General features: G+C 38.2%; 1 protein-coding gene across 1 annotated transcript in view; it reads right to left on the bottom strand.

Annotated features, from left to right (window-relative positions):
* Positions 1 to 13,595, bottom strand: part of MEGF10 (multiple EGF like domains 10) — a 106,005-nt gene that overhangs the window by 17,697 nt on the left and 74,713 nt on the right. The window contains exons 14-16 of the mRNA XM_074932252.1: positions 5,053 to 5,199; positions 2,641 to 2,775; positions 2,139 to 2,267 (exon numbers count right to left, since the gene is read on the bottom strand). Coding sequence (XP_074788353.1) covers positions 2,139 to 2,267; positions 2,641 to 2,775; positions 5,053 to 5,199 — 411 coding nt within the window. The remainder of the gene's footprint in view (positions 1 to 2,138; positions 2,268 to 2,640; positions 2,776 to 5,052; positions 5,200 to 13,595) is intronic.

The raw sequence follows: 13,595 nt of genomic DNA, 5'->3' as shown, positions 1-13,595 counted from the left end.
GTACAGCACAAGTATTTCATAGGAGACAAGACACAGGTCAGACATGGAAGCCTTAGCTTCATTCCTGTGTAAATTTAAAAAGGGCTGGTAACTCCATGTTGTTTACTGATTTGTTGTCCAGAGACCTGTCTGAGAGCAATAAGAACTCCTGAATCCTTTATTTGCATAATGACTCATCTATGTGTGGGCTGTATTTTTGCAAAGCATTATCTTCGCCCAAATTTCACTTCATTAATATGCTATGTTCTATTAAAAAAAAGGTATTGTTTGTTTTTTTGTTGTTTCCACTTCAGTTGTGCCTTGTAATAATTTTTATTACAGTTTTGTGTTTGAAATTAGTGGTCAACTAAGAAGGAATGTAAATCACATACAGAGAAAAGGTCAGAAGTTTCAAAAAGGTCGCTAGTTCCCAAAGAAATTAATGGAATCATTATTTTCCATGTGAACGAAAGGCCTTTATACAAAGCAAATAAACTTCCTCTGTTACAGTCCATGAGCACAGCCTCAGCAGACACTTCCATTCATATTGCTGGCACCATTTTCTTGTTATTGATTCAGTGAGTAAGTCCCTCCTCCTCCTAAATACCCCTATTCTGCTACGCTCCCAACTACCTACTTATTTTACCATAAAAACAGGGACCTTTGTTGCTACTGGCTTCCACAGGAATAGGCCCAAGATTTATTTTGGTATCATATTGAGTTGTGCATGCTAATCACTTTGCAGAATTAACCAGCAAAGTTTTTTTTCCAAACTGACCAGATGTTACATTGCACTGGTACAGAGCCAGTTAACCTAGACCAGTCAAATCGTAAATTATATAAAGCAATGAGGCATGTTATTAGCAAGCGCACCTCCCTGGAAACCCCAGCACAATGCCTTTTGAATTCTGACATATCAGGGTCTGGTGCAGCTTCTTTTATTCATAAAAATGGGTTGACTGAAATTTCGGCATGCATGTCTTCCAGACTGTATGGATTTTGGTACCTTATGGAATTGGGTACGATTCTTGTGAGAATTTTACTTTATTTATTTATTTATTTATTTCCTGTCATTAGTAATTTGCATAGACCCAGCAAGGCATCCGGAGAATGCCTAATTATTTAATAAAACTCTACAGGACACATGCAAAGTAGCGCCTAGCCCTTCTCCTTTTTAAGTCAGTAACGAAGTCTTCACTGTGTTTAGCACACCAAGCCAGTACTCATTGAGTGAGGTAGAATTACACTAAAAATGGGTATCTGTGAAACATTTATAAAAGGAAGAAAGAGAAATCCATCAGAAAGTTATAAACACTTAAGAAAGTAATACTGAAAAAGCTCGTAACAAAATGTTCAAACGTTTAACAAAAATAAGGATGGTGTTGCAGCCAGAGCACTAACTTCTATGTGAGAAAATCTTGGCTTTGTTCTGAGCCTTGCCAGTAGCTCTTTATGAAACTGTAGCAAGACAAAACACCCTGTATTTCAGTGCCTCAGCTCCTTATCTGTAAAACAGTACCTCTGTTATTCATAAGACTGTCCTGAGGATACAAGCCCTGGCATGTTCACAACACTACTGTGATAAGACGAAATAATTACAGACAAGTAAACAACAGATCAAGAACCCTCTCTGCAGGGCAAGACTCATCAACTCACAGACTTTTTCATGTTGGGAGAGACCTCCAGCATCACCTAGTCACAGGATCTTCAACAATGATCATTTCACAACCTCTTCCAGGCTGGAGACTTCAGAGCTCCTCTGGACAGTTGCTGAGCTTGACCACTTCCACAATAAGGATTTTTTAACTTGTATCTAGTAAAAGTCATCCTTGCTGCAAACTGTGAGCACTGCCTCTTGCCTTTTCACAGTGCACTTCTGAAACAAGTCTGATCCAGCTTCTCTACAACTCTTCTTTGGGCCGTGGAAGACTGAAAATTGATTGCTCCGGTGGTATGCTCCGGCCCACTTACTAGAAAAATCATAGTGCAGATGTGCTTCTGACAGTGCCGATGAAATGCAGAAAAGTTGAGGATCTCTTCCTTATACACTATGAAGTCCTCATTTCTGACTTAGACAATGTTTCTTTAGCAAAAAGTAGAGAATTTAAATAGCCAAACCCTGATTGTTTTAAAAATAAAGGGAAAAAGCAGGTACTTACGCTGAGAGCAGTCACTACCAATCCAGCCAGGGTAACACTGACAGGATCTATCAATAGGATTACATGTTCCATTATTGGTGCAGGTGCATATTCCAATGCAGTTTTTGCCGAATCTGCCACTGGGACATACTGAGAACAAGTTGTCAGAGTTAGAACTCCTTGGAATCAGAACAAGATTGTATTTTCTTTATTTCAAGAGAAAACAACTGATATTTAGATCAAGAAACATACCGCTTAGTATAATGTTAAAGTAAGGCATTAGAAATTCTGGTAAGCCCATTAGATATACTTGTTATACAAATAATACAAATAAGAATACAGTGGGTTTCATACTTAAGGATCAAATGTTCAAACAGCTTAAACCTGTTCAAGAGTCCTTATTTATAAACTGCACATACTACAACAGAAAATCTATTGGTTTTATAGTTTCCAAGTGATGGAATGAACATTATTACAGTGCTTGGTCCCTGCATCCCAGAAAAGTCTTTATTCCAACTTGTACCTTCATTACAGAGGGCTCCTGTAAATCCAGGTAAGCAGTCACATAAGCCAGTAATATGGTGGCAGGGACCACTACTGTGTACACACTGGGGGCATGTCTGGCTGCAGCGGTGTCCATAAAACCCAGGGGAACAAACTGGAATCAGAAAGAACAAAGTGTCATTGCATCCTGCACTTCCTATGACAGCCAGGAACTACTCTTCAGTGCACTTGTTCCTGACTTTAAATTAGGTCTGCTTTCTAAATACACAAGAGTTGCAGTGGTGGTTATTATTCACTCAGTTCAGTGCTTGACGCTCAAGAAAGGAGATTTGGTCATCTTCCTCAAGGGTTTACTATATTCTAGTTAGTAATGACTTAACTGACATTCTATTATTTGTCTGGCCACACTGTACTTTGGCTATGTTTGAAATGCTTATATACTGTATAAATTATATTATATGATAGATAGAATAATATATAATTATATAACTTAAATATAATGATGTAATATGTTATGATTATATATTATAAAATTGCCTATACATTATATATCCTCTACAACATGAAAAATGCATATTTTAAAACATATTTGAAGAAAAGTAATTCAAAAAAATAGAGTGGATAGTTTTATCTGTAGATGAATAAGGCCATTCCAGACCTTAACTTCTTACGTGTTTCCTAATTTGGAATACAAACAGTCATTACTTCCCTGAGAGAAACGTACAAACTTTTTCCAATCATCCTTTCATTTGGGTACCCACTGTACTCATTACGTGGTGCAGACAGCTATGCATCACCTAACTTTTAGAGAAGCTGATAACAGAAATACAGAGTTGTCCACTTAATTCTTATACAAAAGGCACTAGTTTCTTAAAAGAAAGAAAAAAATGGGAAAAAAGAAAAGGCTGTCACATAAAATTTCCTTCTTTGTTGCTCCAATCCCTCTTGGTGCTTATTTCCTGATAAATTAAAATATTAGGTAATGCATCAAGAGAAATACCTGTTGCAGAGCAGCAGTTAGCACTGATGAAAACTAACTTAGAATCTTTTCAATATTTTAATTTCATTCAAGCTTTAGTCGTTTAATTATACACTTGATACAAGTCATGTGGCCAGATCTCTCTAGAGGTGAACTTTTCCAAGTGAAACAGTGCCAAAAGGTCTTCCTGTTTACTGAAAAGGCACTTTCTGACTGGGATCCAAATTATTTGTATGACCTTTGTCTTCCCAGCCTCCAGACGGTGCCATCACAGAGGGGCTCCGAGAGCCACTGGACTGGAAGCCTCTTGTCCAGGTTGTAGGCACAGTTCCAAAACACAGGAAACATTTTTACATGTAGTGTTAGTCTGCTTTTGGATTATCTGATTAACTGTGAGGCTTTAAGAGATTAGATAGTGAGAATAATTACTGCACTTAGTTAGAAATGCTCAAGGAATACTAATGCCACACTAATGTGGTATTTAGTAGTGTCACAGGCAGTCCCATTCTTCAGCTTGAAATCTTGCCATTCCTGGACTTCATCCTCTTCTGGTTCTCCTTCTACAGTCTAGTAACCATTTCATGTTGTCGCCTGCCTTCTAAGCACCTTCTGGAGGACCTAGTGGCATGCCTACATGGCCTTACTCCACCTGCTTCTTAACCCTGTTTCTGGGAGACCTCCTCTGAAAACAGGACTACCCTCCAGGTGCAGAGGACTCACATTTTTCTTCTCTGAACACTTTGCCATCACAGCTTCAACAATTCAAGCTGAAGACAGCTAGACCACTGGCAAACTGTGACAAATCTTGGGAAGATAGGTATTGCGCACACCACCTCATTTTTGCCTCCCTGTTTCTGGTATGATGTGCCTCAGTTCATCTGTATCTCTCTTCTTGTGACATTTAAATTTTACAGAGACAAATTCTTCAAATGCAACTGTGGGTACCTATGATAACCTCTACTTACTGTGAGGCCTGATCCCACTGGCCATTCTTTGCTGTTTCAAAGTAAGTGTTTAAAAAAAGACCAATAATTAAGCCAATGATTCCTACCAGATCCAACACGAAGCTAAGATTTCTAGCTTGTGAAACTCATTCACCTACCAAAATATGTATTACAAAATGAATGTGCATCAATTACATTTGGAAATGCTTGCCTTTAGAATGGAATCCTCTACCAAATTTGTTTCTTAGACATAATGACATCATGGGACAGACAGGGAATAAAAGTGAAGTTGTACCATAACAAGAGGAGCACTACCAGTTGGAAACATTTCTTAATTTCACATAATACTTATTCCCATATATTCATACATTTTGACAAAATGTCCAATCAAGGAGTGCTTCAATAGTACATCATGCTATAATTAACAAAGCATTATGATATTATATCACATGTATTCCAAGTAAGGGAGGGAGAGACAAAGATTTTAAAGCATTTATTTTGTCCTTACTTCTCTGACAAGTGGTGCCTCTGTATCCTGGTGCACACTCACAGATTCCATCATCTGGAGAGCAGGATGCTCCGTTTTTGCAGTAACAGGATAATGAGCAATTTGGACCCCACTGTCCCTCAGCACACACACTGTCACAGTGAATGCCTGCAACCATAAACAAAACTGTCAGCTTCTGTAAAGAACTCTTATGCATAGTTAGTTTAAAACTTTGGTCCTTAAAGGACTTATTACTAAAACACAGCTCACAAAACCTGTTTATGAAAATATCACCAACAACAGGAAAACAGAACAAGTTAAACTTGCATCTCTGCTCCTGCCTTCCCCAAGAAGAGTGAATTTCTTTTCTATTCCAGTTCTGCCAAGATGTACATAAGGGCTGATCCCGAGTTCTGCAACAAGGGGGCACTTCTGCAGATTTACATGGAACACACCAGAGCTCCGTGGGATGCTGCCCCCAGGCTTCTTGGCTGCCAATACTTGAAGGTCTACAAAGATAAATACAAACCTCTCAAGAACGTAAAGAGTTCCATAATTTTCGAAGACCTTTATACATATAAAAATAAGGTCTTTTGTTCCTTTCACTTTCACCACTGGTATCAATAAAGAAAATCAAAAGTACAAAGTCATTCAAATGCAGCAAAATAACGACTTTTGCTTCCTCCATAATGACTGTTTCAAAACAGCAAAAGCTTATTTTCAAATTTTGTGTTAGAGAAATGCATGACAAAAGGTATTTGCAGAAACTTTTCCTTCTGAATGTAAAAATTCTTAAGGTCTGACATAATTTTGTGTAAATATGGGGTGCAGGACACAGAATGATTTCTCATTAGTACTGAGCTGATTACTGCTCAGCCTCATACCAAATGGAAAAATATAGCGCACACAAAGGGTTTCTAAACACACCATGTGAACATTCCAAAATGCTTAGCTGCAACAGTGTTAAGGATGCTGGTCAGTCAGTGCTTTGTCTAACCATTTTTGGCATAAAATTGATTATAAAATGGCCACAACCAGAACCCCTATACATAAATCATAATGCAAACCACTAATTATAATCATCCAATTATGGGATGGTTTTTTCTTTGCAATGCAGCAACATTTAATGTAACTTTCCTGTTTGTTTTTTCCACTATCTGCTTTTAAAAAGCATGCTGCATGTTAAATGCCAGCAGGCACCACTGTGGAACTCAGACCGTATTGTGTCTACAGTACTTTGCATTAACAATTAAGTATTATTGTAGTGCCTCTACTGAATGGAGCCCTTCAATAAGAGAAAAATGGACGGAATCCAACAACAAGCATGTCTTGCTTTGGAAGTATTTCCAGCAAAATATGTCACAGGTTCACTGGCTGCCAGAGTCCTAAAAAAACAAAAGTTTCGCATGTGACAAAAAAAAAAAAAAGTCTTTTAACGTTGAAGAGCAAAACCTACTGTCTGTAATACTGAAAAATCATTACACTGTTTACTGACAGACCAGACTCTGAGGTGATTCCTCAACCCCCGCAGCACGTGCCTTCTAAAGCTGCCTATATCCAAAGACTAACTCTAATTAGAGGAAAGGTGAAATTCCAGACTCTCAAATTGTTTGTTTCTCTGCAAGACAATCAACAGATTAAATAATCGAATACGTGGCTCAACAGATTGCACCAACTAACGCCAGCAAGAAAGAAAACACCTGCCCTTCAGAATCCAGATGCTAACCAGCAGTAGCCCACCTAAAAACCCTAATTGTACAATGATTACTGGTCAATAATGACCTAAAATAAATTGATTTTTAAAAAAGGAAAGGCTTCTTAGATCATTACTTTTTCATTTTTGCCTGCGTGGGCAATGTCATCCTCCTGTCTTCATCTACATTTGAGAGGCAGTGCAGACTTGCTTCCCAGTAGCCTGGGTCAACTTTTTCATTAGCACCCTATTTGTGGATAAATAGATAACAGAGAGTGTTTTGATTTTGAGAGATGTTGATGCACATGAGTGGGATGAGATCACGGCTTTTTTTTTTAGAAACCAGACCACTTATTTCAGATGGGTAAGGCTGTTCTGCTTGAGGTTTCCAAATTAGAGAACTTGGGTTTATAAGTCTGTGAAAGCACAAGCAGACACACGCAGAGCATTTCAGAACTGAGCCTGGCATTCTGTTCACGTGAGTGTTATCTGTCATATCATACATAGCTTCGCTCAGTGAACCCTGCTACAGAAAAGACATTTTTCACAGAGTCTTAATGGGTTTCAGTGGTGTTCAGTATACAATGGTCACTATTATCAAGTCAGAGGTTGCCAAGAGTTACCATAGTGCATTATCTGAGATTATGTAGACCAGTGACATACAATAACACCAGGCTCAATTATATCGTCTTGATCTGTGCACAGAGGGTGCTTTATGACAGCATGGTGTCAAAGGGTGATACTGGGCACACTGGGATAGAAAAGACCATGGGCTCCATACTGCATATAGCCACAATACTTAAAAGAGCCAGTAACTACCATTAAAAATGAAAAAGTTCCTCCAGTACACAGCAGGAAAAATTATGCATTAGGGAAACTGAAAAAATCACCTTTTCATTCCCACTTTCACCCCTTATGAGGAAGCAGTCAGGTGAAGAATGGTATTCCTCTACCTAGCAAAGAAACAGTGTATCCTAAATATCACTGAATAATAATTATGACAATCTAGCATACTGGAAGAGTGCTGAGTATTACTTCTGTTTCACTATAAAAGAATTTTATTATATTCACTATTGATCACATGCAAAATCAATTTCACTCTTGAGTTTGTCAAGAATGAATGTACGAAAGCAGAAATACTCCATCTAGTGATTTATTGCATCCCCACTTTTAAATCTCACTCGCTCACTGTTAGCTGGAGAAATTCACAAGGCATTTAAAAATGAGAAACTGAGTTTCACATCTTAGAGCTCTAAAAATCAAATATGTGTACTTTTGAGAAAGAATACGTTAGAAATATTAAAAGGCTTAAAAAGCAAAACCATAATTTTCTACACTGTGATACTTTATATAAAATTTCAGAAAAGAAAGATAAGCTTTTGTAGAAAAGCTAGAAATCAGTGAGGAAAAAGAAATTATTAGAACTTGCAAAGCAAGATTAGACTCAGCTTTTACAACAATGGTATCAACAGTGTGCTAACTTACAATTGCCACGATTTCAAGTGCGTGTTAATCTCTTATGCAATAAATTTGATTTTGGTAAGTTTTCATGTTGATTTTGATACTGATAAGGGTATCTTTGAGGAAATCTTTTTGCCAGAGGTCTGGACAAAGAGCTCTTTGATGGCCTTCACAAGTTGCTAGGCAATAGCTGAATGGTCATGATAAAACTTCAGCTAGGCTGCTCTGAAGAAATGCTCATGCATTTGATGCCCAGTGCTTTATGCTGGGGGCCTCCCATCTAAATCAGCATTCCCCCTGCATTTGTAATTGCATGAATGAAGTAAGTCTTTAGGGATACCAGTGTTTCTGTCCATGCTAGCAGAGTGTTTACATACAGCCTGTGCTATCTTTTTAAGTTGAGACCCAATGATCCATCCAAGTCAGAGCAACGGAGAGCTAATTTGTTTTAGCATTTAGGGGGGAGAAAAATCCACAATCATTTCTTATGATCTTCCCAGGCAAATTTATTATTGGACAAATTGTGTATTTGCTATACAATTTATCTTCACAATACATGGAACTTTCCAGTATAGTCTCCCAGAATTAAAAACTATTTGTATGGTGGTGTACTTCCCAAATGTCAGAGCTAGATTTGATATACTGCAGCCTAGGATCAAGCCCTCAAAACTTGGGGAAATCTTGATGTCATTAAAACTAATGATATTTCCATTATGTTCCAAGATCTCACCCTTCATATTTGATAGAAACAAACACTAGGTCACTTCAAGGAAGCTGAGATTTTGATGATGAGAATGGCTTCCTTACTTCTCTGTCAAATGATGGATGAACAGCCCAAAGAAAGGGGAGATAATGCACAGGGAAGAGCTGAAAAACTTCATAGGCACTACTTAGAAGTACCCGCACTGTCTTTGAGGGAAAAGAAGCACCTTGCTCCCTAGCTGAAGACAGAAAGACCACCAATGAAAGTGTCTCAAATTAAGGAACTAATGAAACAATCAAAGATTTTTCTCTAGAAGTTCAGACTGCTGCTTCTTCACTCGGGCAGCAAGCAAGTTTGTGCCCATCAGTTTTGGTAGGAAGCCAGCTACAAAAGCTTGTCGACAAAAAAAGTGCTATATTGGAGTTCAAACATCAGCATCTGCAAATTTTAGTGGAAGAATCACTTTGGAGATATCATCCCCTGTATCTTTCTGAAGGCCATACTATTGCTGCATATTGTTATCTACTCCAGTAGCGCTCTTCTTTTCATCTACCACATTTTAGGCAGCCACAAGAAAATACTACTTCTCCTTTACTAAGCTTCTTGATAGGCAGAAGATAAATGTACTTAATCTACTGATTTAAAATTCTTCTTCTAAAAGAGTGGTATTTCTTCCACATAAAGATGCACCACAATGCACAGGCAATAGAGAGACAGACAGTTATCAGATGTAACATAGGCTAAACCTCTTACTGGAGAATCCATCTCCCTAAGTTTGGATAGTAAATTCGGTGTTTATCATGACACAGTGCCCACATATGATTTCATTTTGCAGCACACTGAATATTCATGACACTGGGACCTTGTGCTTTAGGAGCCCTGGGGTAATCAGCCAAGGTAGAGAGATGCCCATGCTCTTGCAAGAGGTTCTCTGCTTGGGTGCATCAGGGTACCAGCACCATGCACGCCGTTCCAGCAGCAGCTTGTTTCTCAGTCTTAACGTGAGGGAGACCCAGGACAGTACTCTTTTATGTCTTTTTTCTACTATGTAGGAGGGGAAAAAAATGCGCACACACATTAAAAGCTAAGGAGCAAGGAAGAGTTCTAGTTTGTGCTTCCCAGGGGACATGGTTATTTGCATCAGTGGGGCAGGTGTCAGTTGACAGTCCTCCCTGTTACAACTCAGCAACAAATGTGCCTCTTAGAAATAACATCAGAGGCACATGGAAAGACACAGCACTTCCTCACAGAAACAACACATCTGGTGACGGGCAATCTGACTAGCATCAGCAGGTGCCCGGCACAGCAAAAAGTCACCAACCCCCTATCTGCTGTAGCATATGGATGAATACTGTGCACGCTGGTAAAATGTAGGCTGATATTACTGCATCTGTCTTTTCCATAAACCAACACTATTGTTTTGGTACAGATAGCAGACTAGTGGTATTTCATAATCCCTGTCACTGCATAACCTTTAAACTGATTTTTAAAATAACTAATCTCATAGCAGTATGACATGACATTTCTTCAAAAACAGAAAGGTCCAGCAAAACTGCACCCAAGAAAGCAGAACAGTAATGTGTTATCAGTAACACCCACATTACTGTAATACAGTAGTAAATTGTTTGGAGAAAAACCTTTTCCCTTTTCACAATGCTTTAATGTGAAATCTCAGTTTGAGATGATTTGGAAAAACTGTATTTTGACACCTGCTTGCAGAACAGATAAGATTAAGGCATGAAATGAACAGTTACAATGGTGCTTGCTGGACTGTGGTCATTGAGAGAAGAGGTAGAGGTAGCTCTTTGATGGAAGTTAACTTAAAGTTTTGGTATAAACTATTAGGACAATTACTTATCATAACCTAATGGGGGAGTGTGACATTTTCTTCACCTTTCTTCTGCTTTCTATTTTAATGGTTCTTACTCTTCCTCTGTCTAGCTGTTGCATTCCCTCCAAATGAAAAAAAGTTATTTATAAGATACAGTGAAAATTTCAAGGGACGAGAGCATTCAGGGCAAACATCGTCCTCTGTGTGGGAGGATATTTCTCATTTGTGCCATCCTGTCATGTGGCTCCTGGAACGTGATGGAATGGTCAGATTGCCAGGAAAAAAACATTACCTTTAACTCTTGCTTTTCTAATCAGAACTAAACAGCTGTATAGGGAGCACTTGGTGTAAACTACAAAGACGGTAGGATTTCTAACAGGAGTCCTATAAACAAAGCCACTTGTCTGGTGAAAAATCTAAGTATCCTCCTAGGCAACAGAACCTAAATTAAAAACAGAAATCCTGAATTAAAACAGAATCTAATTAAAACCAAATTTAATAGTTTCTTGAGTCTTCATGACAATTCAATAGTCAATAACTGCACTTAACACTTTCGTTCGTAACTAGGACCTAAGAAGCAAAAGATGACATATTGGGCATGTTCAAAAATAAAGGAAAAACTACTTTAAAAAGTGAAACATACAGCATCTTATTGTTGACCCAATGCTCAGCTACAGCTGTATCTTGAGAATAAAGTAAAGGAGAGCATGTTGGCTAGGCTGCCCTACACGACAGTAGTACTTGTGCTCACTTCAGCAGCTTGGAGCTCTCTCACTACCCAAGGGAGCATGCCCCATACCACGCCAGTGAACTCCTCCTTCCCCAAGCAGCATGTTTCCTTTTCCCCAGCATTATGGTACAACTGTGTCATTCAGTAAAGGAAAAATCTTCCACCCTTCATTTATTTCTGCAAAGTTATATAAACTATTCCCTCTGATGAAATTCCCTACGGAAAGTGTAGACAACTGCTCTGTTCACCAGGCTGAGAAAAACACTATGTTTAAAATATTTTTTCATAAACTTTGTCTCATTTTGGTGGCATCAAAACATTTGGGGAAGTTCAGCTTGGATTCATCAATTTATTCGTGTTGGAAAATAAAAAAGACTCACAAGTTCATATTTTTAAGCTTCTTCAAATGTTTTAATTTTTTAACACTACCCTCCCAACGGTTTTTAAACAACTAAACCATTTATTTGGGTTAGATAAACATTAGACTGATCCAAAATCAGTTTCTCCCCTTGGGGTTTTTTTTGTGGGTTTGGTTTTTGGGGTTTTTTTGTGGGTAATATTAACCACCAAAAACTATTAAGTCTGATGGTTACTTTAACAAAAAATCAAAGCTGTTCTAACATAACTTGTTGTGTTTGAGTACCTTCCTATATTTTCACAAATCTTCCATCTGCTCCTCCACCCATTAAGCACACAAATATGTATACAACCTCTCTTCTTAATCCTACCACCTAATGCTATCTCTGCAATGTAACATTACAGGACAGCTATTTAAGAACCTGTTTCTAAAGTATTCTCTCCTTTTTTTTTTTTAAATCATTCTAAATATAAGTATCTACACAACCACCAGATTCTTTATGGGTATTGCTCTGACATGTGAAGTGTGGGAGGAGGATTCTTCCAGACACGGAGTATAAAGCAAACTATGCCATTTATGTCATACTGTGTGTCTAGACATCACCAACATGTTGAAACTAGTCTGTTAACACACTCTGTTGTGATAACATCCTCCAGGGATGGATACACAATTTTATCTATAATCACACATGAAGCTTCTTTCTAGTGAAATATTTTTGTTTTCTAAATATGAAGACAAAGTAAGATTTCACTAAAGGCAAAAATATCCTATTCAATACCAGTCAAGGTTTGTGCTGTGCTTGAAGCTTTGCCACACTCCAGGTTAGTTATATGACTAGGTAATTTTTACAACCTGTTATAAAGAGTTGCTGGATTTGTAATATGGCCTTTTGAAACTACTTATTTTAATCTGGATTCATTCATTAACATTCTTTTGGTCTCTGATGATTTATCTATGTTTTAGAAAACTCATATTTTGAGCACTACATCTGGAACTTGCTAACTCCCTACACCAGGTTGCTGCATTGTTCACATATTTTTAATGTGGGTATTTTTTGTGTAGTACATTTATTAATTTAAGAGATTATATTTTGAGCAGATCTAAATACAAGTTTGAGAAAGTGTCCAAACACACAGACCACACATACACACACGCAATTCCCTGAAATTTCCCCCCCTCACCACACATACACAAAATTCCCTAAAACTACCTGAAGAGTCAAAGGCCATTAACATAAAATAAACACAAAACTGAAGTAGTGTCTCACAAAACAGATGGCCTAATGCTAACAGTATTTTTTCAAAAGTCATTCAAATAACTTTTATTATTTTTGCACTCCTGTGGTAGTCATTTCCCAGAGGAATCTGAGTGGTTGATGGTAAGTCACACTGCAGCTTGTGGGAAGAGAATAAAACCAACAAACTCCTGGCTCAGTGAGGTGAGCGCTGGCTCTGGAAGCCTTTCTTTTACACTGTTGTCAACTGGGATACCCAACAGTGAGACAGGCCTTCCCAAAGGCAGAAACCTGATACACAGACAAATTGCACAAATATTAAATAGGTCCGGTCTTCCAAAGCAATCAGGAGCCCTTCCTGCCCACATCTGTAACCCCTACAGATTTCCACTTCCTACCCTGTAAGTATAAAAGTCACGTTCACCTGAACAGAAAGTAGAAAAAGCACCAGATAACCTGTAATCAGCTGCAACTAACCAACCTGAACTGCAGACACAGAATATTATGTACTTTGAACAAAATGCCTGTGATCCATCTACAGAGCTAGGGGAAAA

This window comes from Athene noctua, chromosome Z (genome assembly GCF_965140245.1).
Source record: "Athene noctua chromosome Z, bAthNoc1.hap1.1, whole genome shotgun sequence".
Taxonomy (NCBI): Eukaryota; Metazoa; Chordata; class Aves; order Strigiformes; family Strigidae; genus Athene; species Athene noctua.
This window is presented reverse-complemented; position numbering and strand designations above follow the sequence as displayed.